At 52.6% G+C, this 27,834-nt stretch overlaps 1 protein-coding gene across 1 annotated transcript; it reads right to left on the reverse strand.

The window, feature by feature from the left end:
* Nucleotides 1-2,175: 2,175 nt before the first annotated feature.
* LDLRAP1 (low density lipoprotein receptor adaptor protein 1) lies at nt 2,176-27,475 on the reverse strand. The gene is made up of 9 exons (XM_066270065.1): nt 27,269-27,475; nt 17,799-17,941; nt 16,863-16,975; nt 14,784-14,898; nt 8,318-8,390; nt 7,856-7,945; nt 7,217-7,347; nt 5,797-5,831; nt 2,176-4,230 (listed from the first exon to the last, which is right to left on the reverse strand). The coding sequence occupies exons 1-9, from the start codon at nt 27,354-27,356 to the stop codon at nt 4,086-4,088; spliced, it is 933 nt and encodes a 310-aa protein (XP_066126162.1). The 5' UTR covers nt 27,357-27,475; the 3' UTR covers nt 2,176-4,085.
* Between the last annotated feature and the right edge of the window lie 359 nt (nt 27,476-27,834).

A 27,834-nucleotide genomic window follows, 5' to 3' on the forward strand; every position in this document is an offset into this window, starting at 1 on the left:
GAGACACCCACTGGCCAACATCTCCTGTCTGTCCTGTGGTAGAGGCTGCTCATTGCTGGTCTGTGAGCAGGGCAGCGCAGGGCATGGGTAGTTCAGCTTGGATTCGCCCTTCACTCCACAGGATGGGTGGTGGCATAGATATAAACAAGTTCTGAAGTCAGAAAGACTGGGGTTCGAATCCCAGGTCCACACCTTACTGGCTGTGAGACCGGTCAATTCATTTAGCCTCCCTGACCCTCAGTTGTCCCATCATGAACATGAGGCTAGGATCACCCACTTCACAGCATGGTTGTTAGGACCAGCATCACTGACGTTGGGTATAAAGAACCTAACAGAGCCCAGCATGTAGTAAGCACTGGACCAAGCCTCGCTTTCTAATAAGTAAACTGGCCACCTGTTGTGATCCCTACACAGGGGGTGGCCCAGGGAGGGATGCTGGGGTAGAACAGACCCCAGACCGGCACCAAGGACACAGAAGTCACCCAGATTCCCTACCCGAGTTTGTTGAAAGTCGTCAGAGAGATTTAATTGGGATGGTATCTCCTCCTGGGAGAGAAGACTCAACATCCACCAGAGAAGCGGAAGGTCACATCAAATTTGAAAGGTAACTTTGTTCTTCCAGCTTTTCCGTTATGCATGAAAGAGCAAACAGCAGGTGCTCAGGATTCCTAATTTGAGATATCCGGAGACTAAAGACGTTGGCCAAATTTAAACCGAAAGATGAACTTGTTGGGTGTCTTTTCAGATTATGGGGGAAGAAGAAAGGAGAAAATTTCTTAGTCATCTAGGATCTACTCAGAATTTATAGCGAGTCTGCCCGACAGCTGACATCAGAGAGTTTCTGCCTCTCTAGGTTCTGAAACATTTTGAAAATCACTGTTTGAAAGGGACAAAGAGATAAATGTCTGAGGAGCCCCCCACTGGAGCCTGAAGAGAGCGGCTTCTCTGTGTGGGCACTGTGCGGCTCGCCAGGCCATGGGCACCAAGGCTGCAGACATGGCTCCTAGGAGGCCAGGACATGGCGGGGCCGAGGGTCACACATTCCACTCTGCCAACCGCTGGCAGTGTGACTACCTCCCTCTGTGCCTTGGTTCCTGAAGCCATAAAGGGAGCTAATACCATCTGGCCTCAACAGGACTATGGGGATGATAAAAGTTGAGAGTTCAGCACAGCCCTTGGCACAGAGTAAGGGCTCCGTTAACAGGAACTGCCAGTTATCAATTATACTCTGACCTCTTTCTTTCTTTCTTTATTATTTTTTTTTTTGAGAGAGGAGACACAGAGAGAGAAAGAGACAGAGAGAGGAAAGAGATAGAAAGAACAAAGGGAGGAGCAGGAAGCATCAACTCCCATATGTGCCCTGACCAGGCAAGCCTGGGGTTTCAAACCAGCAACCTCAGAGTTCCAGGTCGATGCTTTTGCCCACTACACCACCACAGGTCAGGCTATACTTTGACTTCTTTAAACATACTTGGTCCCAATTGCCTTTTGCTCTGAGATCACATTTAGATAAGCCCTCTAAGTATACCACTAATATAATGGTCACCTCTGAGTCTCAGAAAATCCAGGAAGTAGGAAGAGTGAAGCTTATTATACCCTTTTCCTAATGGAAAAACTGAGGCTCAAGGAAAGAAGTACTAATCCAGTGTCAAGCCTCTAAATGGCAAAGCCAGTGCTGGGCCCTGGGTCTCTCAAGTCACTAAAACACTTTCCACCCTTGCCCATCCCAGTTCCGTCCCCCCTAAGCCACACAACCCGAGTCCATTTGGACCCTGCCTTCCCAGCACTGAGCCCCAAGCCCAGTTTGTGTTTGGCACAAAGTCTGTCAAAAAAATCTGGAGACCCATTTGAGAATGTTATGGAAATGATGAACCTTCTCCCCAAAAATGTACATACACACAATCATATGCATATTCTGGGGGTTCCCAGACCCTGGTTAGGGGGCCCAGACCTAGGTCTTCAGGGACCTCTTCAGTGCTGACCCTGCTGAGCTGTCCAGAGAGGACCTCATCACACGCCCCCATCCGCTGTGTGAAAAGGGGGTCCCGCTGTGCTCCAGCCAAGGGACCAAGGACTGTACTTCCCACTTCTGGACCTGTGGTCACTGCTGCTCCAACCACCAAAAAACAGAAGCTGCTGGACGCCCCACTCCCACAGGGCCACTGGGCTGCTCCATCCAAGTGTTTTTATTTCAAAAAGAGAACGTTTATTGTTCTTTTCCTCATTAGAAATTCCTTTACAGCAACACAAAGAAAAAGCACAACAGGACTTATCTGTAGACACGCAGGGAGCATGCCGACCGCTGGTGGCCAGAGATCGCAACAAAGGCCACAGTCCAACTCACACAAACACAGCCTGGCCTTTCCCGGGGCTCCTGGACCTGGTGCCAGGGACCGTTTGTTTGCGTCAGGCCCAGCTCTCGCTGCCTCGTGACAACACAGGCAACTCCATGGTGTGGGAAGGGCAGCAGAGGGGTGGGAGCTGGGCAGGGAAAGGAAGTTATGCCCATATTCTGATAAAGGCCCTACAAATCCCACCTCACCCCTCACCCAGGCACTTCAGTTTTCACGTTTTGGTTCAAGCGCTTAGTTTGATAAGCAGATTCTAAGACACGGTGTGTGTGTGTTTGTCCTGGGCTGGTGAAACCTGCTCCAGCTATCAGCAGTGACTGATTTAGGGGGAGGTGCTGGCAGCGAGGCTGGGTTTCAGAGGGCGGGGGCGGGGGGGGGGGTAACCTGCAAAAGATGAAAGGGGAGACAGGAAGGAAGACCTTGAAAACAGCCGCTGCTGGTGTATCCCGACACAGGGTCTGCGTGTCAGGATGCTTACAGAGTTAGGTTTTGTTTAACTCTCGAATTAACAGACTTCAAACAATTCCACTTACACGGAAATCAAGAGCAATGAGGCAGCTAGCAGGGCACGGCGCCTCATGCCAGTTCTCTGTGGAAAGGCACCAGGTGCTCTGTTACAAAACACATTTTGGTTAGAAAATAGCTGGGGTTTTTGGTTTCCGGGAGGACAATAAAGCTAGAAAAAAGGAGGTGTGAACTGTGTGAGGCACAGGTGAGAAGGCAGCTTTGGCATCAGGTCTGGGTTCTACTTTAGACTCTACCCCTTCCACGCTGGCGGCCTCAGTCCTCGTATCTATGAAAGGGCAACAAAATATTCTTCCCCGAATCTGGGTGCGAGGTTTCACACATTCCCCCCCTGGGCTTTGGGAGGTGGGGCTTGGGGACACTCACACACAGACACACAGACAAACCGGAAGAGTGAGCACAGCTCATCCGTGTGGGGAAAAGGGTGAAGGGGACCCCGAGGGAAGGCAGTCATGCAGAGATGATGCCCATGGTTGCGGTCAGACTCTGGGAGTCCGTGGGCAGCCAGTGACACTGGTTCAGAGGGCTGATGGGAGGATCCGCAAGAGTCTGCGGGGACTTTGGGGTCCTTCTCATGGAAGGACAGCAAGAAAGCTCTGCACCGCTGCACCATGGAGCAGCCGCTGGAAGCCATTCCACAGTGTGTGCTTTAAAGTGCCAGCTGTGTGTCGTCTTTGGTCAGGGGCTGCCCCCGTCTCCGAGAGCCCCGGGGCCCAGGGCTCAAGCCCAGGCCTGCAGGGCCCTGCAGCAGCCGAGCTGGGGATGCAGCCCTCTCCTGAGGCTGCGGAGCCCTTCTGTGCTCAGAAGGTAGTAGAAATGAAGCCTCCAAACACCTTCAGCGAGAAGCAGGGCCGCCTCTCGGGAACTCTGGGTCCTTTGAGGAAAGGGACAAGAAATGCTTTGGTCACTGTCCAGACACCCACAGCAGAGCAGAGCCTGCTCGAGAGAAGGCAGGAAGCTGGTTCTAACATTGTGCTTGTGCCTGAAACAAAACCAGCTTCTAGGCTGAACCAGAGTCACTGAATAAATACTGAAGGCATCTTTCTGTTCTTAGAGAAAGAGCAGGTTTACAACAATGTCTCCTTTCCTTTGCAGCTTTGCCCAGCAGGTTGACAGTGCTGCCCACTGCAAAAGGGTGGCTGGGGGTCCTGGGGCTGCCCCACCCCAACCGCAGTGGCTTTGGTGACAAGTCCCGCCAGCACTGGGCGCTCAGAAGCTGAAGAGGTCCTCCTGCTCGGCACCGCCGCCGTCAGGCTTGTCCCAGTCGGTGGGTGAAAGGCACTGGGCATAGTGGATGTCCTGTGCTGTCAGTCCAGTGTCCAGGACCTGAGGGTTCGTCCGAGATTGCGCAAGCCTGGAAGGCAGAGCTGTGTGAGCCGAGGGCCCAGGCAAGGGGCTGGCCAGGCCTGAGGAGCCAGTCCAGCCCAGCCAGCATCAGGGCAGAGGTGAGAGGGTCAAGAAATGCCAGGACGCAGGGGCCAAGGAAGAAAGTGTGAGATGTCAGGAGAGGTGGAGGCTCTAGCAGAGAGCCTACCCTTGTGGTCAAAGAGCTCAGAACACTGTGGGGCAGGCAGTGGCACTCCTGCTGTGGGGAGATGCTGGGAAACCCACAGCGTCCACAGCTCCATTGGGAATGCCCAAGAGAGGGGAAAGGGGGGAAAGGGCCGCACTGGCCAGGGCAGTGAGAGGGGCACATGTGGGATGGAGTCAGTACAACCGGGAGATGACTATTTGCTCTAATTATGTTCAACACAGTGCTGTTCAAAAACAAATTAAAAAAGGGAGATAACCTAAGCAGAGAACAGGGGAGAGCTAAGTAAATTATGGCCCAGGTCCTTTTAAAAGACCGTGAGGCGGTCAATGAAAGAGGTGTGCCCAAGGCGTTTCCAGCAGCCTGGAGAAATGCTCTTGATGTATCAGCAGTAAGTGAAAATCAGGATCACCAAATGCAAACGCAAGGAACTGATCAATGCAAAAAACAAATGTGTGTGTACATATATATATATATATATATGTATGTATGATTGTTCTGGGCTGTGGGATTATGGGATGGTATTATTTCCTGGTTAATGCTTTGCTGATTTTTGAAGTTGTTAATAAAAGGCATAGGATGCTTGGGTAATCTGGAAAAAGCAAATGGATGATTTTCTTCAAATGATGGGGTGGTAGTCAGCCAGCAAAGCAGGGAAAATGGTAAAGAGAACGTCTTTAATTCCATGAAGAAGCCACACATGCTGTTCCCCACCTCCCCAGGGCCAGGGGCTTCCACCAGGCTCTGGCAGGAAGGGCTTGGGGAGGAAGCAGAGGGAAACAGGGAGCTGCTGAGTGTCCCAAGACAGAAAGGGAGGCCTACTCAGAACCCTGAGCTGCCTGGGTCTCTCCTCACCCTTCCTCGGTGGACTTTCCCCAAACTGAAGGTAGCCATGGCTATAGGGATGGTCCATGGGAAGTTGGGGAAAGGCCACCACCTCAGGCTAGACGAAAATATCTCCTTGTTCAGCCTAACACTAATGCTCCTCTATGTACTGCTGCATGGACTCAAGTATGCACTGCCTCTCCCTGCCCCTTTCCATAAATGTTAGACCTCTGAAAACAACAAAGCCTGCAAAACAGCTAATGTTTGAAGGTTATACCAGTTGCGGGAAGAAGAAATCAGCTCAGGCTATAGCAGTGTATTTAGTCTCGTTCAGATGATGTTAAAGCAGACACTAAGAATAGTTTTTGACTTAACAGCAAGAGCTTTCTAGCAGACCTGGCCAACCCCAGAGAGTGAGCTCCCCAACCCCAGAGGTATTCAAGTTGAGATTTTTGCTCTGGAGAACGTCAGAATTAATGTTCTCAGACATGACAAAGGGCCCCAGAGACTGGCCCACAAACGCCAGGCCTTCTTCCCCAGCATAAGGAGCCCAGTTAATGTTACCTTGAGAAGGCTTCATCCAGGTCATCATCCAGCTCCTTGGGAAAAACAAAGCGGGAGACATGAACCCTCGGTGTGGGAGCCGTGCTCGGAGCTGGGACTCGTCCCAGTCCTGGGTGAGCTACAGGGGATCCTGACACACAGGCGGAGGAGCTGGATGGGCGCCTGGAGGAACAGGCGGAGGCAGGCCTCTCAGCCCATGGACCCAATCCCCGGGGTGTGGAACAGGAGGGAGGGCACCTGGGTGGGTTCAGTTCCCAGTTCTGTCACTCCTCAAGTGACCCCTGAGGCAAGTCACTCCTCCTCTATGAGGCTCAGCTTTTCCTTCTGTAAAATGAGGGGGTTGGACCAGCGACTATGGCTTTTACATTCTGAATGAAGAGGGAGAGGAAGGTTTTGCTTTCATGCACTTCCAAAAGCCCAGGCAAATTCCAAGCTCAAGGGACCACTGCCTAGGTGGGAAAACAAGGGGGAGGCCCCTGCAGTCTCCCTGAGAGCATGCGCAGGTGCCAAGGGTGGCTCCAGCCAGCAGAGAACAGGCTCAGAGGGCCTGCTCGCAGACACTGGGTGGCCCCCAGCGGGCAGCGGGATCTGACAGTTTTTCATATCCCTCAGCGTGCCAGATTTTTTTTAAGTTAAAGAGACATGACAAGTAATGTGTGATTCTACCATGGCCCCTGGACCAGAAAAAGGACATTGTGGGAAAATGTTAATAAGGACTACAGATTATATAATAGTGTTGTATCACTGTTAATGATTTTGATCATTGTAATGTGGTTATATAAGATATTAAGATTTGGGGAATCAGAATGAAGGGTGAACAGGAATTCTTTATACTGTTTTTGTAACTTTTTAAAAATAAGTCTGCGATTTCCAAATGAAAAAAAATTGTTTTAACTTTAATTTAAAAGATCAGTTTCCTCTGGGAGGGTATGCAGGCAGAGGTCACAGGCAGAGGTCGTCCTCCTCTCTGAGGGGATGAAAAGGCCAAGACTCACAGAGGTCAAGGGGCTGCCCTCAGTCACAGGGCAAGTCAGGGGCCGCCTGCTGACTGCTCAATCTCAGACTCCCCATTCAGCTGGCTGGGGGGGAGGAGTGTCAGGAGCAAACTGCCCACGCAGAGAACAAGGGGGCCTTTGGCTCGCCCCAGGGTGGGCCGAGCTGAGGATGCTCAGGCCAAGAGGCCAAGCATTGTGAGGAGACAGCTGTGCTGGGAGCCAAGCCTGTTGGGGACCCAGCCGCAGGTTCAAAGGGGACATTGTTCACCCCTACCCTTGGTCTGGGTGCTGCTGGGCTGGGTCTGGCCTTCCCAACCGCCTGTAAGTCATAGATGCCAGGCCCTGCGCTCCTCTAGGCCTCATCCAGGGATTAGGCCAAGACTCACTGGATCCCTGAGGGGTCACCAGGCCACGCGAACACTCACCCAGACAACACTGCTGTTGTTCAAGGCTTGAGGCCTCGGTGCCTCATCCACGTTGGTGGTATTAGCGCTGACTGTGGACAGCGGGGCCTTGGCCATCTCTTCCAAGTCCAGCAGGTTCCCGGTGGCGACCACTACGAGGGGTCCAGTCAGATGTGTCAGTGGGAGAGGAGCTGCCGGTCTCCTGGCCTCACCTCCTAGTCCATCCCGGGGCCTCCTGGGCTGTCCTCGTCCCGAGTTCTTCCTTGGACTGCCCAGAGCCCCACCTGGCGCCTCCCAAAGCAGATGGACAGCTGCCCACAATGTGAGAACCTCTGCCCAACTAATGGTTTAGGCTGGAACATTTATATTCACAACAGGTGTTCAGTTTCTCAAGCGACCCCACACAGGATGTAATGTATGCACAGAGTGATGTACACACATATTCATATTTTCAGAGGAACATGTCTGGAAGAATATGCACCATAATGAGTAACTTTTCCCCTTTATCTACATTTTCTAATTTATTTACAACAACCATATATTATTTATTTAACAACAAAACAAAAATTAAAAGCCAAGAGTTTGCTCCAGCCCAGGGTACGAAGGGCAGGCCCTATGCCATGCAGCCGACTCCAGCCCCTCCCCCTGCCCAAGACTCACGGTTCTTCAACGACGACGGGGTGCTGTCACAGCGGCCCCCTCCCATGATGTCCCCTCCCTCTTGGCTGGCTTTCTCTCTCTTCTCCTTCTCTGTGGGACCAAGGCGCAGCAGGTTAGCGCCTCTGCCCCAGCCCTCCGTCCCAGCCCTCACTGGGCGGGCAGGAGGCTGGGGCCACCCTCGGGGAGGTTTAGGTCTCCAGCAGGGAGGAAAGCAACTGCAGATTTCAATTAATCCCCATAAGCACCTTGGGGGGAGAGACAGCTTTCCTATTTCCTCAGGTAGGGTTGCTGAGACTCGGAGAGGTGGCGGGACCTGTCCTAAGTCACAGAGCAGGTAGGGGATGGAGAGGACAATCCGTCCAGGCCTTTAGCATCACCTCCCCACCCCGCACTACTCAGCCAGCCTTCTGCATTGCTCCCTCTACACCCCCACCACCCACAATGTCTGTGAACAAGACTCACCTTCCTTGGACACCTGCCAAAACTCAAAGGCAACTTTGAAGGCCTGGGCTACGGTGAGGGTGACAGCCTGGGCCTGAAAAACAGGAAGTGGGAACAGGGGAGGGGTGCGGTGTGAGGCGGGTAACAGCAAGTCTGAACCAGAGGATGGAGGCTCCGGGCCAGGCCCACCCTAAGCTCCACTCCAAGGCTCTGGAATGCATGATGAATGGAGGAGGGTCCCAGCCGCTCCCGGGTCACAAAGCAGCCCGGGTTACAATGAGGCCACATCCTCCCCAGACAGTCAGGCCCCATCTTTACCACCTGTAGCCCAGCCAAGGTTCCCACCCTCATGCTAGCCCCTGCCTTGGCAATGGCTGCTCACCTCCACTTTTTTCCTTCCCTTTGGGTATCCTTAAATTCAATTAATTGTGAGGATAACTTCCTTGGAGAAGCCCTCCCTAAGTACTTGAGGACTTCACAGTTCTTAACCCTTAAAATTAAAGAACAGAAAAGCCAGAGCTGTGAAGGGTCCAATCTGTGTCTGAATGTACCACAGCCGCAAAGGTCAGACTGGTTACTACTGTAACTGGTCAGAAGCCTTATAACTGAATCCCAGAAATGCAGTAGGAAGCTTATACATTTCCTGGCAGGAGCAAGATGTCAATGACAGCCCGTGGCAGGAGACCAAAACCAATCAGTGCCAACACCAGGTGGGGCCATCTTGGCCCTTCACTCATGAGGAACTCCCACTCTTCAAACCCAACTCAAATGTCACCCCTCTTTCACGTCACCAGTTCACATGCCTGTGTCACCCCACCTGGGTGCTCCCTAAAGGTAAGAATCTGATTCCCACCTGACCAGGTGGGGGCGCAGTGGATAGAACGTTGGACTGGGATGTGGAGGACCCAGGTTCGAAACCCTAAGGTTGCCAGCTTGAGTGTGGGCTCATCTGACTTGAGCAAGGGCTCACCAGCTTGAGTGTGGGGTCACTGGCTTGAGCATGGGGGTCACATGCTCTGCTGTAGCCCCCTGGTCAAGGCACATATGAGAAAGCAATGAATGAACAACTAAGATGCTGCAACAAAGAATTGATGCTTCTCATCTTTCTCCCTTCCTGTCTGTACCTATCTATCCTTCTATCTCTCTGTCTCTGTAAAAAAAAAGAATCTGATTTCCAGAGTCCTCCAGAGGTACAATGTGCTGGATGAACTGCATTTGACAAGAGGCAAGCGTCCTGAGGCTTCACACCCCAGCCATGACCTAACCCATCCCACATTCAACTCAACCCCTTGTTCTCTCTTGATTCTAGTTCAGGGCTAATCAGCTCAGCTTCTGGGAGTGGAAGTCCCAGAGCTCTTGGCTATAGCCACAAGTGACAGCTAGTTTCCTTCTGAAAGCCGGGACCTAGAGAAGAAAGCACCAGACCCCCTCAAGCGTACAAGTTCAGGCTCACCCAGCCTCTGCCCCACTCCCCTCCTCTCCACCAGACAACTCAATTTAATTGAGAAATGAATCCATGGCTATTGCCTTTAAAACTTTTTTTTTTAATTTAAAATCTCTAAACAAGCTGACTGATCTATGCCAATTAAACTTCACAAAGTATAAAATCTCATTTGAATGTCTCTGTCATTTACATTTTTGATGGAAGTATGGGCACTTTATGGCAAAACTTAAATATGGTAATTAAGTATGAAACTCTTCACAGCTGTTTACAATTTAAGCTGTCATGTCTGAATCAAGTTTAATAGACCCAGTTACCACTGAGAATTGCCCATGAACTAAAAATAAGGACTAATTACAAGCCCAAGTCAGAACACTATATACCCAAGCAAGGGCTGGTCGGTCACCCAATGTGGCAGGGAGGTGGGAACACCATTATTTTTGCCTCCAGGAAATCTGGGGGCACAAGCCTGATAGTGTCTTTGCATAAATCTGCTTGTTCATTTGCATATACTCCTGCCCCTTCACCCTGAAGTCCTGAGCAGCAAGTTAAATAAAATATAACCCAAGATTTGGAGGTGTACAGGTGGCTGCAAGCCCAGGCTGGGCAGGGACTGAGAGGGGGTTGGGCCTTGCTTTGTGGGGTGGCTGCAGGAATTTGAGCAGATCAGAAGAAAAGGCTCCAGCCTGCCCACAGCTGGGGTGGAGGTGGGGGGGGGAGAGAGAGAGAGAGTCTTTGATTCCTCAGAACCGATGCCTATCCCTCTGAGTGCCTCTGGCCTGTGACTAGGTTCTACTTCACCCAGTTTTTCATTCCCCTGTCTTGTTCGCATTAACCAAGCTGTTAGCTCCTCAAAGGGTCCAGGTCTAGTTTGGTGCTGCAGAGCTAGGCGAGGACTCCAGGGTCCCACTCCTCAGACCAAGTAGAGCCACGTCTCCCTTCTAGCCCTGCTGCCCAGAAGCATACGTCTTGGCCATGTGAGGGAGCCCAGCTCTGCCTCATCCTGCCCGGGGCAGGATTAAGGGTATCACTTTGCTCACTACCAGTCCGCCTGCACCGCAACCCTGGGCCCCCAGTCAATACCAGCAACGCCACCTTCACCTCGGAGCCTAGAGGCTGAAGTGCTTGCTGAGGCGTCCTAGTTGGGCAGATAGAGACTTTTTTGTAGAGAAACAACTTACCCTGGCCATGCCCAACAGGGCCCACTTGGGAAGGGAGGCCTGCTGCTTGGACTGCCCAAATTGAGCTGAACTGAAAGGAATCCCTTGTCCCCACCCCGGATGGATCACAGGCAAACTGACGAGTCAGCCAGGCATTCAGGCAGAAAGGGTGGGGATGTAGAGGTTAGGGGCCCCAGGCTGAAAGGAGTGAGAAGCATGTCAACATTCACATTCACAGCTGCCCTGGAGGATGGCTCTGTCTTGACACTCTCATCAGGCTCCAGTGACATCAGAGTCCTGAACTACCCTTCACTTAATTTTGCACCCCATGTCTCTGCCAGTTCCTGTGCCGGAGGGCACGCACCCTCTCACTACCCCACCCCCTTTCTCTTGACCTGGCAGATTCCTACCTATCACTCATCCTTCAAAGCCCAATTCAAAATGTCTCCTCCTCTGGGAAGTCTTGCTGACTCCCAGTGAGCCTTAACCCCACGCCAGAACCCCCGGTATTGCAGTTACTGAATCCAGCCTCTTTCCCCTACCGCCTTCCTCATCTCTCTGTGTCCGATTCCCTGGGTCCCCAGTGCCTGACACAGGGCTTAGCCCACAACAGACACCAGCACACATCTTGGGAGAGGGTACCTGCCAGCAGGTGGGTTGTAAAACCTGAGGCGCCCATTTCACCTGCCACCTTCTCAGAAACATCCACTAAGCTCCGAGACTCAGGATTTCCATCACGGACAGGCGACCAGGCCAACAACAGCGGGCCAGCGTGGGCTCAGCCTTGGGGACCAGAGGAACACCATCTTTGCATCAGATAGTCTATTTACACCATCCTGGGCTGGACTAACTCTTCGAGGGGCTTGCCCAGGGCTCCCTGATGGGGGGAGGCCAGGCGGGAGAGTGGGGGACAAGCCCGGATCCAGCTAGTCACCCTGACACAGTGGAAAGCCTGGCGAGAAGGGTGAGTGTCTGTGTCTGGGAGTCCAGCAGGAGCCTTTCCCTCTGCTCGACTGGCTCTGCTGTCAGCACGAAGCAGGGGCCGGGCAGTTTTCCTCACTGACCCTTCGGCTTGGGCAGCCTGATGTTGACCAGGCCCGTCTGAAGTGCTCTGGACCCGGCCCAGGCCTCCCTTTGCTGCTGGGTCAGCATCTGCTTTCTTGCACCGTCCCGATCTCCCCTTTTCAGAAGGAAGCCCCGGCATCTTGGGAGCAACCCCCTCTCTGTAGCAATGGCCCTGGCCAGCTGCCCTGGCCAGCGCCTACTCTGGTCAGGGGGGAGGAAGAAACAAACAATGAGGACACAATGAGCCTATATTTTTAAGTCCGTGTGGCCTCAGAAGAAACAGAGCCGGGAGTCCACTATCATGAGAGAAGCCACTGCAGCTCAGGGACCTGGGGCATCACGAGGCACTGGGTGAGTGGCTGGTGACACTGAGTCTGCAGAAAAGAAAAAAGGTGCACAAAAGAAACTGGGGCCTTTCAGAACAATCCTGGAGGCTACTGAGGTGACCTCCTCATTCTGCTGATGCGCAAGCAGCCCAGAGAAGGGCAAGGTCTCATCCACGGTCACACAGGAAGCCACCAGCCAGGATCAGACCCCTCGTCTGTCTCCTCCTGTGGTGCCTCTTCCAAGAGACCTGTGGTAGGCTGAACTGTGCTCCTCAAAGATATCCACATCCTAATCCCTGGAACCTGTGACCATTACCTCGCAGGGCAAAAGGGACTTTGCAGATATGATTAAGTTAAGGATTTTGAAACGAGGGTTATCCTGGATTACCCAGTGGGCCCAATCACAGGGGCCTTATAAAGTGTGGCAGGAAGGTCCAAGCAGAAATAGCAATGTGATGAGGAAAGCAGAGAGGGAGATTGGCAGATGCTATTCCACTGACTCTGAGGTTGGAGAAGGGGCCACGAACCACGGAATGCAGGTGGTCTCTACAACTAAAAAAGGCAAGGAAATGTATCTCCCCTGGAACCTTCAGAAGGAAAATAACCCTGCCGATCCGTTTCTGACTTCTGACCCCGAGAACCGTATGAGAATAAATCTATGTTGTTTTAAACACTAAGTTTGTGGTGATTTCTTATTACAGCAGCATATCTAAAGCATGCCCAATGGGTACAGCAGGAAGTCTGGAGGTCCATTTAAAGACTGTAATGTCCTTGATGTGTCCTTAATGACAGAGGGAGGGGTGAGGATCTTGTCACCTTGACCCCTAGGATCATAGAGCATAGGACTGGGACTCTGGGCTCCATATACAGAGGTTAACAGAGGCCAATACTAAATCAATAAACATCTGGAACTTCTTTCCAGAGCAAATGCTCGGACTTCAGGGGACTTGGAAATGAAGGGGGCTTCCAGCACCAAAGGTGAACTCACTCTGGCTGCCTGCCCCAAAGTTCAAGACAAATGCCCAGAGACCATCGAGATTCCCCCTGGTCCCAGCTAGACGTGGCCTGAGAGTGGTCTGGAAATGGGAACAGAAGTCCCTGGCTCCTCACAGTCCTGCTGGGAGGGGGGAAAAAAGGTTAGGTTTAAATCCTCACTCTGGCTACTTGTGTCATCTTCAGCAAGACAGTTGACCTCTATGAGTCTATTTTCTCATTAAAAATAAAAATAAGAACAATGGCCTAACCAGGCAGTGACACAGTGGATAGAGCGTCAGACTGGGATGCAGAGGACCCAGGTTCGAGACCCCGAGGTTGCCAGCTTGAGGGCAGGCTCATCTGGTTTGAGCAAAGCTCACCAGCTTGGACCCAAGGTTGCTGGCTTGAGCAAGGGGTTACTCGGTCTGCTGAAAGGCCCACGGTCAAGGCACATATGAGAAAGCAATCAATGAACAACTAAGGTGTCGCAACAAAAAACTAAGGATTGATGCTTCTCATCTCTCTCTGTTCCTGTCTGTCTGTCCCTATCTATCCCTCTCTCTGACTCTCTCTCTGTCTCTGAAATAAACAAACAAACAAACAATATTTAAAAACAACAACAATGAAGAGAGTAACTGCTCCCACCTCACAATGCTATTGTATTAAAGAAGATAGCTTAAAGCCTACCACCGAAACAAGCACAGAGTACACACCAAAAAAATGGCACTGCCCTCCTGGCTCTGGTCACAGGAAGCCAGGTCCTCCTGGGGCTCTCATTTCTACCTCTCACCTTGGGCCCCTCTGATCACCAATCTCCAAGGACTAATCCTTTACAAGGCCCTGTGCCTCCAGACCATACTATTAAGAGGGGACCCCCAAAAATCTCTAATCCAACAAATCATGTTACAGAGAGGAAGGGGTCTAAGGCACTCACTGGGGACATGGGTTTTTTCACTGCTCACAGCCCACTGTGACAGGTGTCTTGACATCCTTGGCCCTTGGTTCTCACCACCCACTTGGGGTCTCCAGAGATTTCATACTTTTTTTTTTTTGCAAGAGAGACAGAGGGACAGACAGACAGGAAGGGAGAGAGATGAGAAGCATCAATTCTTTGTGTGGCACCTCTGTTGTTCATTGATTGCTTCTCATACGTGCCTTGGCCAGGGGCTATAGCAGAGCGAGTGACCCCTTCCTCAAGCCAGAGAGCTCGGGCTTCATGCCAGCCACCTTTGGGCTCAATCCTGTGACTATGAGGTCATGTTGTCTATGATCCCACGCTCAAGCCAGCAACCCCACACTCAAGCTGGTGAGTCCGCACTCAAGCCAGCGACCTCGGGTTTCAAATCTGGGTCCTCTGCATCCAAAGTCAACGCTCAAACCACTGTGTCACCACCTGGTTAGGCAGAGATTTCATACTTTAAGTGATGTGTCACCTTGGTCTTGCTTCCCCACCACAGGGGCCCCCAGGACAGGCTGCCAAGGCACGCAGAGCCAGCCCAAGCCTAGCCTCTCCCACTGACCATCTTCCGCTTGGTGCAGAGGAAGGCATGGCACTCCAGGTTCTCGTTGTGCTGGCTCTGCGCGATGTAGGCAAACACTTTGCCGTGCATCTTGTCCGCTGTGCAGTAGGAGATCCTGAAAGGGAAGTGGGAAATGTCACCAAACCCCTGTGTGGGGACTGACGATATCCTGCACAGCCCATAGGGCATCTCCCCTGAGTGCCAGAGAACCTGCTTGCCCATTCCACCATTGCAAGGCTCAAGAGAGACAGCCCTGGCCTCTGGGCCTGGCATCATAAGCCATCTACGGGGGAAAGAGTGGTGGGACATAGGCTAGGCAGGAAGGAGTCAGGGAAAGACGGGAGGAAGGGCACTTCCCCTCTCTACTGAGCCACACCCCGAAATTTTAATAGCAGAAACCCTACTATATAACAGTCAATGTTCAGATATCACCTCATTTAACTCTCAGAGCTGCCCTCTGAGATGGATTCCATTATTGTTCATACTTTTCAGATGAGAAAACTGAAGTGAGCAGTCTCAGACCACCAAGCTAGTGGCAGAGCTGAGACCTGACCTGACCTGACCTGCCGATTCCAGGGGCCGTAACCACTGCCATACCACCTCTTAGGATCTGCACTGCCCAGCTAGAAGAGGAAACGGGACACTGCCCACCCAGAGGCCCTTTCCCTGGCTTCCCCTACCTGTCCTCCGATCACACCCCTGACCAGGTCAGATGGGCTCCAGGCCTGTCCCTCCCAGGGTGACTGAGACTGCTAGCAGTCTCCTGGATCTTGGATGGAGTGGAAGAGGCGGGAGTAGGGTGAGGACATGTGGAGATGACCAGATCAGGAGCCCCAGTGGGTCCAGGAGCTCCTCCTGCTTGGAACACTTGCCTCCCTTGTTTGACCCTCCATGCTGGCTCCAGTCATCCTGGGAATCTCAACCAGCAGAGGAAATGGCAGCCCAGGATGGAGACAGGGTTCAGAGGACTTCCTTACCCAGTGTGGCACTGACAGAGGATTAGCACCACTCAAGGCCCCCAGGTGGGCAGAGGGATGGGGTAGCAGGTCCCCAACCATCTCTTCTCCATCCAGGCGGTCCAGCCTCCTGCCACCTCCCGAGAGGCCTTCTCAGGTTTCCCCAAGAAGGCCCCCTCCCTTCTCTGCTCTCTAACTCCAACTTCCTCCCCTCATTCCTTCCTAGACTGGAAGCTCCTTGAGGGCAGGACTGGGTCTGATGCCTCACCTGGTTAAAGGAGGCAGAGAGAATAAAAAATGTAAAAAATATCAGCCAGAAACTAAAACCACCCCCCACACCAGTCCTGGCTTGTGCTCCAGCCGGCTAAGCCACCTGCTTAGAGACAAAGCAATATGGCAGAGGGATGCAGGGCAGACCGGGGCCTGCTGGACAGAACGCCGGCCTTGGTGTCCTGGTCCCAGCTTAGCCACTACCTCACTGTGAGGCCTTAGGCAATTCCCTCTTTGGACCTCAGAACCTCCTTTTGTAATATGAATCTCTGCTGTCCCCTCCAGCTTTGAACTCCTACAACTGACCAGCCAAGAGAGGATGGGGAGAGCCTCAGGTTTCCAGGGCTGGGCTCTGCCTCCTCGTGACCAGGGAACCCGCCAACGGACACCACCTACACTCTGGCCTCAGGCTCTGCCTTCAGGTATCACTTCATTTAATTCAGTGGCTCCCCTGACATGCCAGATATCCAGAGCAGAGTGCTGCATTCAGAGCAGAAGGCAAGGGCCATGACTCAGCAGCTCTCTGCTCCAAGCCTGACTCAGCAGCATACTTTGGGGTCAGGGGGTAGGAGGCGTGGTTCCCAGTCCTGATCAGGCCTTAGCTGCCTGCTACAGCTAGTAATCATGACAGCAGCGACTGCCATTTAACCAGTGCCCACTGTGAGCCAGGCACTGTGCACTCAGTGCTTCCTAACAGCACTGTGAGGCAGGATCTGTTTCCACCCCAATTTACAGATGAGAGAACTGAGGCTCCAAGGTCATTCAAACAGAGAGTGGCAGAGCCTGGCTTCAGACAGGGCACTCCACCCACTGCCCCAATTGGCAGAGAGAATGTGGGAGATGCTGAGCATACCTGTAAATGGACACATTCTCAATGAGCTGGTTGGTGATGCTGTCCGTCAGGATAATCCCCCGTGGTGATACCTTGAGAGTCACCTTCTGCAGCTTCTTCCCACTGGCCTTGGCCTTGGGGCAGACATGGGTCAAAGAAGCCTGCCTGCCTCACTTGGGACCCACCCTGTGACCACCTCTAACAGCTCCAGGCCCCATAATGGCAGGCCTAGGTGAAGCCTCAACTTAGATGACTGGAAGACATGATTTGGAATACAACTGAGCCAAAACTTTCTTCTTGATAAAAAAAAAATGATAATTGGAGCTCATGGAGCACTATCTGCTGAGCACTGGACCTCCAGTCATCCTTACAGGCAGCAGTGCTTCTTCCCAGGAGGAAATGGACCCAGAGAGGTTAAGGGACTTACCCACAGACACACAGCTAGGGGTCCTCTGACTATCAGTGCTGAAGTGGGCTATCACAATCCAGCAGGATGACTGCTCCACCCACTGACCCCTCTAGGGCCTGAGTTGCAGGGGAGGGAGGGAGCCCACTAAGGGAGGTGGATTTATAGGGCCCACATTAACTCAGAGCTGGGGAGGGGACAATCTGGCCTCTGGTGTGCTAACCTGCTACTCTGGCCACAGAGCAAGGTGCTGGGTGACAGCAACCTCCCCATCCCTTCCTGGCACTCAGTCGCCAACAGTTAGGCAGGGGGCCAGAGCCGGAGGAGGGGAGGCTGGGAGAGGACATGGCCATACTGTTAGAGAGGAGGATACTGACCGTCTAACCCTGCAAGCCCAACTGCGACCCTTTACCAGAGTCCCTGAGCCAGATGCGAGGGGATTCAAGGACAAGACAGGTCAGATACATCCAATTGGGATAATAAGCAGGGGACAGGCAATACCCCAAAAAGAAGGCAGCCCTGGCTCCCAGCTCCCCGTAACTGCAGCTCACCGTGGCCACGATCCTCTTGACAGCAGCTGCTGACATCTCCTCGCCCTTGGGCTGCTCCACCAGCGTCATGCCCAGGTACTTGAGACTGAAGAGCATCCCCTCGAGCAGTGTCTCCCGGGTGTCTGTCCAGTTCTCAGGCAGCTCTGGGCAGGAGGACAGGCCCTCAGACCCCAGTGGGCAGGCCCACCACAGCAACAGCCCCTATTTCCCAGGAGTCTCAGCAAGGGGCAGTGGGGTTCTGCTACCCACCATTATTTTTATAGTTAATAAAGAACTAAACTAATGTTTTCCGGTATGTACTAAGCACTATGGTAAGAAGCTTTACATAAAATATTCTCAGTAATCCTCACGAGAACTTAGAAGGTAGATCTTTTCGCAGACCCATCTACAAAGACACAGGGGCCCAGGAAAGCAAAATCACATAACCGAGTCCAGTGAGCCAGCAAATACAGGGGCCAAACAAGATTCGAACCCATACTTTCAAGTCCAAGGACCAAACTCAACTTCAATGCTAACACTTGCTGAGGGCAAACCATACCATTTTCTTATTGAATCTTCAATGCAATCCTGTAAGGTGGATATTATCCCCACTTCAGAGATTAGGAAACTGAGGCTCAGAGAGATCAAGTATCAAACAAAGGCCCCAGATAATGAGGAAAGGGTTGGAGTTCTAGTTCAAACCTGGGTGGTTTCCACGGCCCCAGCCTGCTCTGCTTTCCTCCATCTGCACAGCCATAGAGACCAAGAAGCTGGGGCAGGGGGACCAGGAAAGACACAGCAGGCCAAGGAGGGTATGTAGGGTAAGGTCTGGGAAAGGGGGAGGTGCTGCCCAAATGACAGCATATGAAGGCTGCCTGAATCCTGCAGAGCTGGGTTCAAGCCCTGCCCCATTTCCCACCACCTGCATGGTCTTGGGGAATTCCTTTTTCCTCTTTGAGACCAATAATGCCTGAGCTGCAAGCCCGACCCAGAGCAAGGCACATGGGAAGGGTCCTTTGAGAACTCTGACCATGACTGAGGTCAGAAAGGTTGGGAAATGAGGAATGAGTCTGGCTCCTGGGTGGGGAAGCAGACCGGGAGGGGGAGTTGGAAAGAGGCCCCCAAATGCTCCCACCCACGTGAGAGAGGGCTCTGAGCAAGCAGGACAGGAGGGGAAGGTGGTCTTGACAGGTGGTTTTAACCATCCGCAAGGTCTCTCTTCAGGAGCTGAGGCCCAGAGGTACCAGATCACTCAGCTGGGAAGCAGTGAGGCCAGAAGAAAGAAGGTCTCAGGGATCCTTCCAAGCCCGTCACCAGGATGAATGAACACCCCATGCTCCTGCCTGTTAGGGCCTGTCCTCCATCCCTCATCATCCTCTCTGAGAGGCTGCAGTGTAGCCGGTATTGTCTAGATGAGAAAACTGCTCTTCAGCCTCACACACAATCTTGGATAGAGAAGGATTCTGACAGGAATCAGATTCCAGGGGCCACCACAGAAATGGCCAAGGCCTGCTTCCCCAGACCGTTTCCTGAGAGGGGTGCTGGGAGGAGTTCTGCGCCTCCCTGCCTCCTCCTGAGACCCTCACTGGTTCTGATAGAAAAGCCACAGGAGCAAAGTTTAGGATTGGGGCCTGACCTGTGGTGGCGCAGTGGATAAGGCGTCAACCTGGAACACTGAAGCTGCCGGTTCAAAACCCTGGACTTGCTTAGTCACGGCACATACAAGAAGCAACTATACAAGTCGATGCTTCCTGCTCCTCCCTACCTCCTTTCTCTATCTCTCTCTCCTTTCTCTAATAAACCAGTAAAGTTAAAAAAAAAAAAAAAAAAGGAAAGAAAATTTAGGATTGGGCATCACTGTTCCAGGGTAGCTGAGGCCCCGGCAGGGCCCATGCTGCCCACTTGCAGCAACTATCTAAGAGCTCTGGCCCTCCGGTGGCTCTGTCTCCTTACCAGCCAGAAGGAGCCTGTACACCCCATTTCTCTAGAGTTGATCTGAGCTAGCCACTGTCCCTCTCTGAGACTGTTTCCTCATCTGAAAAAGAGTGCATGTGTGTTTGGTGGTGGGGGTGGGGGAGAATATAAGAACTCACAGGTGTATCCAAGTCCCCCTGGACTGAGATCCAGGTGAGAAGAGACCTGTTGACTGGTCATCCAGAACCTGGTGTACAGTTGGCATTCAACAACAGTTGATGAGTGAAAAAATGACCTGGACAACCCCAAGGCTTCTTTCAGACCTACAATGTCTCCAATACCATCCTCAGCTCTGGCCCCTGGCCCACGGCACTCCAGCCCTCGCCCCTGGGCTTTCTGCTCAACTTGAGGTCAAGCCCTTACTGAGAAGATCTCAAAGTGACTCTATCCTCTTCATTTGATCTTCCAAAACTAATCAGAAAGTCCCTGAAGTGTCCCAGTCTTGGGCTGTGTGATGGGAGCCCAGGAGCAACTCAAATAAGGACCTTCCTCTTAAAGAAACCAAGAATGCCACCACCATTATCAGGACAAAACAGAACTATCAAGTCACAGATGATCACAAAGCAATAGCTCTTACCAATACCTCTAACACTCCCAGCTACCTTACAAGCAGGCATTTTTTAAATTCCTATTTCACAGATGAGGAAACAGAGATTCAAAAGACCAGTTTTGTCAAATTAGATGTCTATCTGACTCTAAAGCCCCAAACCTGTCCATTAGGCAATACTACCTTCCCATGAGGTAGAACCTTAATGTTAGTAAAAGGCCAGAGAGAAGTTCCTAGAGCCAGAGGTATTTGCTCTCACAGTTCCTAATTCCTTAGGCTTCCCCTCTGTTGGTAGATACCCAGACCACCACTTAAAACCAGAAACCCATCTAAGCAGGGATGGCAAAGTACGTGCTGCCATGCCTGTATCCTGTGTCCTTGGCAGACACTACTAATCAGTTATAGCTATCTATTCCCTCTGATGTACAGGCTTTGGACTGTTTCTCAACACAAGGCTCCAGGCAGGCAATATCGATTGATCAGGGGTGGCCTTGTTTGTCTCATTATCCATCACCAGCATTTTCATACCCCCACTCTCCCATTTTCTCCAGCTTAGCCCTTTCCTGGCCCATCCCCAAAGCCACTTCCGCTCCCTCCATTCCAAAAGGCCAAAGCTTGCCAAGGTCACAGACAACCTCTTTGCTGTCAAAACATTCCCCAGCCCTCCTTGACCTCTGAAATGCTTGACATTTTTCTGCATTCCTCCTTCCCTGGCCTGACCCTTCCCCTGTTCTATGGCCTCCTGGAAGAGGGCCCTAGTAGGCTGGTTGCCACTCATCTGTCTCAGGGACCTTCTTCCCAAACTCTCCCTCCACAGATGATGAAACTGAGCCCAAAGAATGGGACTTGTGCAAGGTCACCCAGTGATGGGACCCCCAGCTCCCAATCCACTACTGACAATTCCTACGAGACCATTGGGGAGTTACAGTTCCCCGGTCTTCTCTCTCACATCATCCCTCCCTACACATACACACACACACACACACACACACACGCGCGCGCGCGCACCATGGAAGCTCTAACTATGCAAAGCTTCTTCCTCATGATAGAACATTTACTCTCCCACTTCTGTGCCTTTGCTCAAGCATTCCTTCTACAATAAACACCTTTCCCCTCACATCTAACCTCCTCCAGGAAGCCTTCTTTGAGGCAGTATTGTCTAGTCATTATAAGCAACGACTTTAATTCTAGAATCACAGTTCTGATGCCAAGTAGACTTGAGAAAGTTAATCACCTTCCTTGAGCCTCAGTTTTCTTCTCATCTATAAAGTGGGGGAAACAACAGTCCCTGGCTTACAGGGCTCTTTTGACCCTTTGATGATAAAATGTAATGAGCTCAGCAGAAGGCCCCGCCCAGTTATGCCTCCTACTCGGACTCATCCCTCCTGTCAGTGTGTTTGTTGCTCCTGCTTCTATTTCCTTTACTTCCTCCCACAGTCAAGCAGCTGCCCACAATGTTCTTCCTCTTGAAGGACGCCCATTCATGTCTGCCTCCCCCAAAAGCTGGTATAGAGAAGGCGTATTCCTGCCCAATGTTGCTGCTCTGGCTGTCCTACTTCTCCCTTGCCCACCTCCCATCCCCCGCCCTATCAGGACCGGCAGAGATCCTCCTCCCTCCCCTCCAGCGAAGCCAGCCTCTGCTCCTACACTCCTGGGCACAACTCATCTTTTTAATGAGGTGAGAACGCTCTCCCATGCTCTACGCCCTCTCCAAGAAACCAGCCCCTAGGAGGCACTCCAAATGGACAGAGGTAGGATTCACTAGCACGCCCGCCCTGCTCACTGCCCAGCCACCTCACACGGGCTGGAGGCCACAGGCCCCTTCCCAGGAGGAGCCTGAGTTTAAGAAGAGCTCTCAGAGGCCACCAGACAAATAGAGGCCTCAGTCCACAGCCTTGTTCCGGTCGAAGTTATTTTTGGCTTTGTGGTGGGTAATCACTAGGCTATTACTTCGCAATTTTACAGATGATCTGCTATCAGAGTTAGCTGGGGACAGACCAGATGCCCAGTCTAACTCACAGAGGCAAACATGTGCTCTATCCTCATTAAGGCCCCCTGCCCAGGAGTCAGACATGGGCAGGGTGTGTCCCTGTGCCCCGTCTGCTGCCCCAAGGTGACTTGGCCTCGCTGGTATTAGGAATACCAGAGTTGCAGCCAAACCCATGGCAGGGTGGGGGTGGGGCTCCGACTGGGGCCCTGGCCTCAGGCCTTCCCCAGTCTGGTGGGGAGATGGCCTCAGAACCCTCAGAGTGACATCTCAGAAGGGGACTCTGAGGGCTGCTTCTCTAGGCCACGGTCTCTTTACTGACAAATGGGTTCAGTCCCCCAGGGGCATCATCAGAAGAGTTCAGGATGTGAAAAGTTCCAGGCAAATTTCAGAAGTTAAGAGAAAATTTAAAAATGATAATAGCAGCAGTTATCATTTCCTAATGGGACAATAACATTATCCACCCCATGGGGCTGTTGTAAGGGTGAAATGAGTTCACACATGAGGTGGGCTTAGAACCATGCTTGGTATATACCAAGTGCCACTTAAGTATCAGCAATTGTCATTTCCAGGGGTCAAGTGCAAAGAGCTTTAATGCATACACAGCCATTTACAGTATTTTATAAGAGTCAAGGAACTATGAGGATTCCCGTTTCACAGATAAAGAAGCTCAGAGGAGTCTGGCCATAGTTCAGAACTGACAGTGCTGGGTGTTGAATACCACAGCTCATGCTCTTTCCCCACTCCTGCACCCAGCACACCCCTTCCTATGCAAGGCTCAGGATCACCCAGGAGGGGCTGGCATCCTGCCCTGCAGGACTGCCTGAAAAGAGGGTCTGGCTTACCCTCAGTGGGTAACAGATGTCCTGACTCCTTTAAGCCACATACCTCTCTGCTGCCAGACCTGTGAGAAGCAGAATCCCAGCCTCTAGTCAAATGTTCCTTGTACTTGCTGTTCCCTCTGGCTAGAATGCTGTTCCTAGATTCCTCTCTCCCTATATTCACATATGTGTTCCAAAGTCACCTTCTCTGAGAGTCCTTCCCTGACTTCCTGTACTGACACTATCAGTGTCCCACTTTTACCCCCCACTTTTATCAGTGGACCATTTCCACACATGCCACCTAACACACCACTCTGCCTGCAGCTGTCTTTGACAGCTGGAGACCCATGATGCCCATGCAGACCCCGACCCCCAGCAGCCCTGCACCCATCACTGACAGAACTGCCCCCAGAGTAACTGCAGGGCACATTCCACACCTCTCCCCAGAGCTCCCCACAGAGTGGCGCTCCACTTGCCCAGTGGTAAGTGGGTTCATCGTGTTCACTTTTTGGACTTGTTTTCCTTACTCTTCCTAACAATATTTCCTGGGACCTCTTCCCAAATAAGCAACTTGTACTGAGATCTTTGTCTCAGCATCTACTTCTAGAAGAACCAAAATGAAGCCTGCAAGGCGGTGGCGCAGTGGATAGAGCGTCGGACTGGGATGTGGAAGGACCCAGTTTCGAGACCCTGAGGTCACCAGCTTGAACGTGGGCTCATTTGGTTTGAGCAAAAAGCTCACCAGCTTGGACCCAAGGTCGCTGGCTCGAGCAAGGGGTTACTCGGTCTGCTGAAGGCCAGCGGTCAAGGCACATATGAGAAAGCAATCAATGAACAACTAAGGTGTCGCAACACGCAACGAAAAACTAATGACTGATGCTTCTCATCTCTCTCCGTTCCTGTCTGTCTGTCCCTATCTATCCCTCTCTCTGACTCTCTCTCTCTCTGTCTCTGTAAAAAAATAAAAATTAAAAAAAAAAGAACCAAAATGAAGACACCCTCCTATGTAAGGAAGCTATCCCCATCATTTCTTCACCCTACTTTATCATTCTTTATAGCATCACCACTACCCCCAACATACTCATAGTGTGCACCAGGACAGTCTGCCTCCTCCACCAGACGGTAAAAACTACCGGGGGAGGGGGAGACCATCTCGTTCACCAGACACCCCAATGCCTCCATCAGGGTCTGACACATAGCCAGTGCTCAATCAATATTATGGTTTGAGTGTTTATATCTTTTATTATATGAAAAGTAAGTATGACTAGATCCTCTGCTCCTCACCTGCCACATGAACTAGCTTTACCGAAACCATGCCTCATATTTCCTCAGCTGTTCTGAGTTCTCTGATAGGCTGGCACACCCGTGAAGGAGCCCAAGAGTCAGAGGGACCCTCTGGGGGGGGGGGGTCCTGCAGGGCCAGGGTGAGTCACCCTTCCAGACAGCTGGAAGAAAGGAAAATCCCTGGCCAGGGACTGAGATAAAAATTTTATCTGAAGATGAGGGGAGGAAGAGCCACATGTGGGAGAGGAAGAGAATCCTCCTTCGAAGGAGACAAGGAGCCATGAGGTTCAGTGCAAAGAAGCCTACGGTCCTAGCTTTGCAGTATGACCTTGGGCAACCTACCTGCCTCCCTTCTCTGGGCTTCAGTTTCTCCACAAATAAAACAATGATCATGCCAATCCCAGCTGAGGACCTTGAGGGATGAGGAGCAGGTCACAGCTGATAGTAGGTGTCAAGTCTACTCATAACTCCCCTGGCTTCAGTTTGGCCCCAAAACAACCCAGTTCTCAAGGTCTGAGTCCAAGGCCTGGCTGGGATACCACCACAGGCCAGGCAGCCCCCACATCCCACCCCAGACACTACAGCTTCCCTCTCTATCTTGTGGCCACCACTGTCCTCAGCGGCTGCTGGCCCAACCTGGATGGGGCCTGCACCAGCTCCTCCCAGAATCCATGAGGCACAGTGATAAGACATCTGGGCCGGGGATTTGGAGCACTGCCTCTCAGAAGCTGTCAGAAGCTCAGTGGCAGCATCAGTGACTTCACTTCCCTAAGCCTCTGTTCCTTTATCTCTAAAAATGGGTCTGATAAGAATTCTTGCTATCACCTCACAGGAGCAAATGAAATAAAACAAAAACGCTGTGCAAAACATTCAATGACAAAAGCAGCAGTTACCATTTATCAAACTCTTTCTCTATGCCAGACAAAACACGGTTCATTTAATTCCCACAAAAAAAAATCTGAAATGGGTACTACTGTTATTTATAATTGCCATATGAAGAAACTGAGACTTAATAATGAGGGGCAGATAGGGATTCAACCCAGATCATTCTAGGTCTGGAAAGCCCCAGGACAGCACTCTGGGCTTACTGGGGGTCTATAGGAGAGAACGGCTCTCCTCTCCTCTCCTCTCTTCTGCAGGTATTGATAGACTCTGAGACCCCGAAATTTGTTCCACCACAGTAAGAGTCATGTGGAATGTACATATAACAACAGGTGGGGGAAGGGCAGTGGGGGAGAAGGAAATCACCCATTACATGTCAGAAGGAAGCATAATTATCAATAACCTTCTCAATACCCTTGCCAGGTGAGAATTTTTATTTCCATTTTACAGATAAAGAAACTGAGAATTAGAAAAGGACAAGTAGCTTGTCCAGGATCAAAGCAGGCAGGAGAAATTCTTTTCCACCATCAAAGACTTCCAGTTCCCCAGAATCTGAGGGGCTTTTAAGTTTCCTTCCCTTGCCCTGTGTCCCCTCCCTCCCTCCCTCACCCCAGGAGAAAACAGCAGGGTTTCCCCACTGGAATACTTCATTATTCTCAGAAGTCCTGGTAAAATCCCACAAATATTTGAAGGGCTATTTTGGGAGTCATTAAGTGTGGGAGATGGTGCATGCCTAGCCTAGCCTGGCCCTAACGGGTCTCTGACCCCACCCCCACCCCCACCCACAGGCACCAGCCCATGTTGCCAATGCCAGTCTTGGTCTAGGAGGTGGCCACAGCTGGAACAGCAGAATTCAAGAGGAGGGGAAGGGCGGGCTCTCTAGGCCCAGACACGCTGGCACGCCTGGGCTGAAGGAACTCCAGCTCCCCTGGCTGAGCCCAGGAACACAAAGGGAAGGGGGTGGGGTGTGACTATACCGTCAGAGGTTTCCAGGTCGGGGGAGAGGCCAGGGTCCAGGTGATTAGCAGGGGCGGGGGGAGTGTGCAGGAGTTCTGGCTTTGGCTCCACATCTACCAGGAAGGCCTATGTGACTCTAGACAAGCCACCCAGTTTGTCCTAGCAAAAGCAGGGACTTAAGACTAGGTTTCTCAGGCCCCGGGGGGAAGGTGCCAGGTGACGAGATCCCTTAGAGTAACTCGAGACGAGGAGAGGAGGGAGGCCGGATGAGGCCCCTCCCAGCCTTCCAGACGCCCTGGGGGTGAGGTGGTAGCAAGTCTGTAATTCGCCTGGGCGCCCAGGGACCTAGGAAGCCCGAGGGGGAAGGTGCGAGAGAAAACAGGTTTCAGAAAGAGCCAGGACGCTAGCCTCCACACCTGGACTTCGCTAGAGGAGGGGACGCAGGGGTCTAAGTGGCCGGCTGTGTGGTACCTTCTGAAACCCTAGGCTGACCTCGACCCAACTTCCAGTAGGTACCTGAGAACCCAGACCCATACCTGAAACAGTTCCTGGGCTCCTGGAAGCCAAAAAATGACCTCCTGGGTTGGACAGGTGGAGGGAGCAAGTGGGCTCCCTCCGGCCGCCACTGTCGCGGCTGGGGCGCAGGGTGAGGGGATGGGACATACTCCCAAGCAGCTGCACCCATTCTCACTCCCCTGCCCCGGGCACCAACGCTGAGCTCCAGGCCTCCCCTTAGCTGTCCCGGGTGGCGAGGTGGGGAGGTGCGGGGGGTCGCGCAGGTCTCTTTTCCTGATCTGCAAACCCTTTCGCACCGCCGCATGCACCTGGGGCCCCGAGCTGCGGTCTCTTCCCTCAGCTTCTGTCCCTCCTGCCCAGCTGCACCGAGTGGGCACGGGAAGAGGAGGCACAAATTGACCCTGGGTGACCCTTAACCCCGCAGGGCGCGGGTCAGGCCCCGCCTCCCCCACTGGGCGCTAGCAAGAGGCCGATCCGCGCCTCCTGACCCCCGCCCGGCCCCGGAGGACTCGCACACACTCACTCCGGTGCCGGCCGCCGCCCCCCCAGCTCTGCTTGGCGAGGCTGGGGCTACGGATCAGCGCCCTCCCGGCGGACTTAAGCGCGTCCATAGCCGCTCCGGCTGCCGCCGCCGCCGCCGCCGCCGCCACCACCGCCAAAACTCCGTCAGGGAAAAACTTTCCGCCGGGGCCAAGCGGCTAGTGTGCTCCGCGCTCCTCCCCTCCCAGCGCGAGCTCAGCACCGACGTCTGATGGGGCGGGGCGAGGGCTGGCCAGGACCCGCCCAGGGACCCGCCCCCGGCACCTTGGCCCCGCCCCTCGCGGCCCCAGCCCTTGCTCCCCGAGGCTAGACAAAGGCCGCCCTTAAGGTGGGGAGCACAAAGCCCTAGAAGGCGGTCCCTCTTTCCAGTTCTATTATTACTCACCCCGTAGGAGTCTGGAGGTCCGCGAGCCGCCTCCTACGCGGACGGCGCGGGCCCAGGATTTGTAGGCAGTGCAGCATTAGGGTACTTGGAGACCATTTTATAAATGAGAAGACTGAGAGCCGGAGACAAGGGTCACGTTCAAGAGGAGGGGATGCCCAGTGCAG

This window comes from Saccopteryx bilineata, chromosome 3 (assembly GCF_036850765.1).
Source record: "Saccopteryx bilineata isolate mSacBil1 chromosome 3, mSacBil1_pri_phased_curated, whole genome shotgun sequence".
NCBI lineage: Eukaryota > Metazoa > Chordata > Mammalia > Chiroptera > Emballonuridae > Saccopteryx > Saccopteryx bilineata.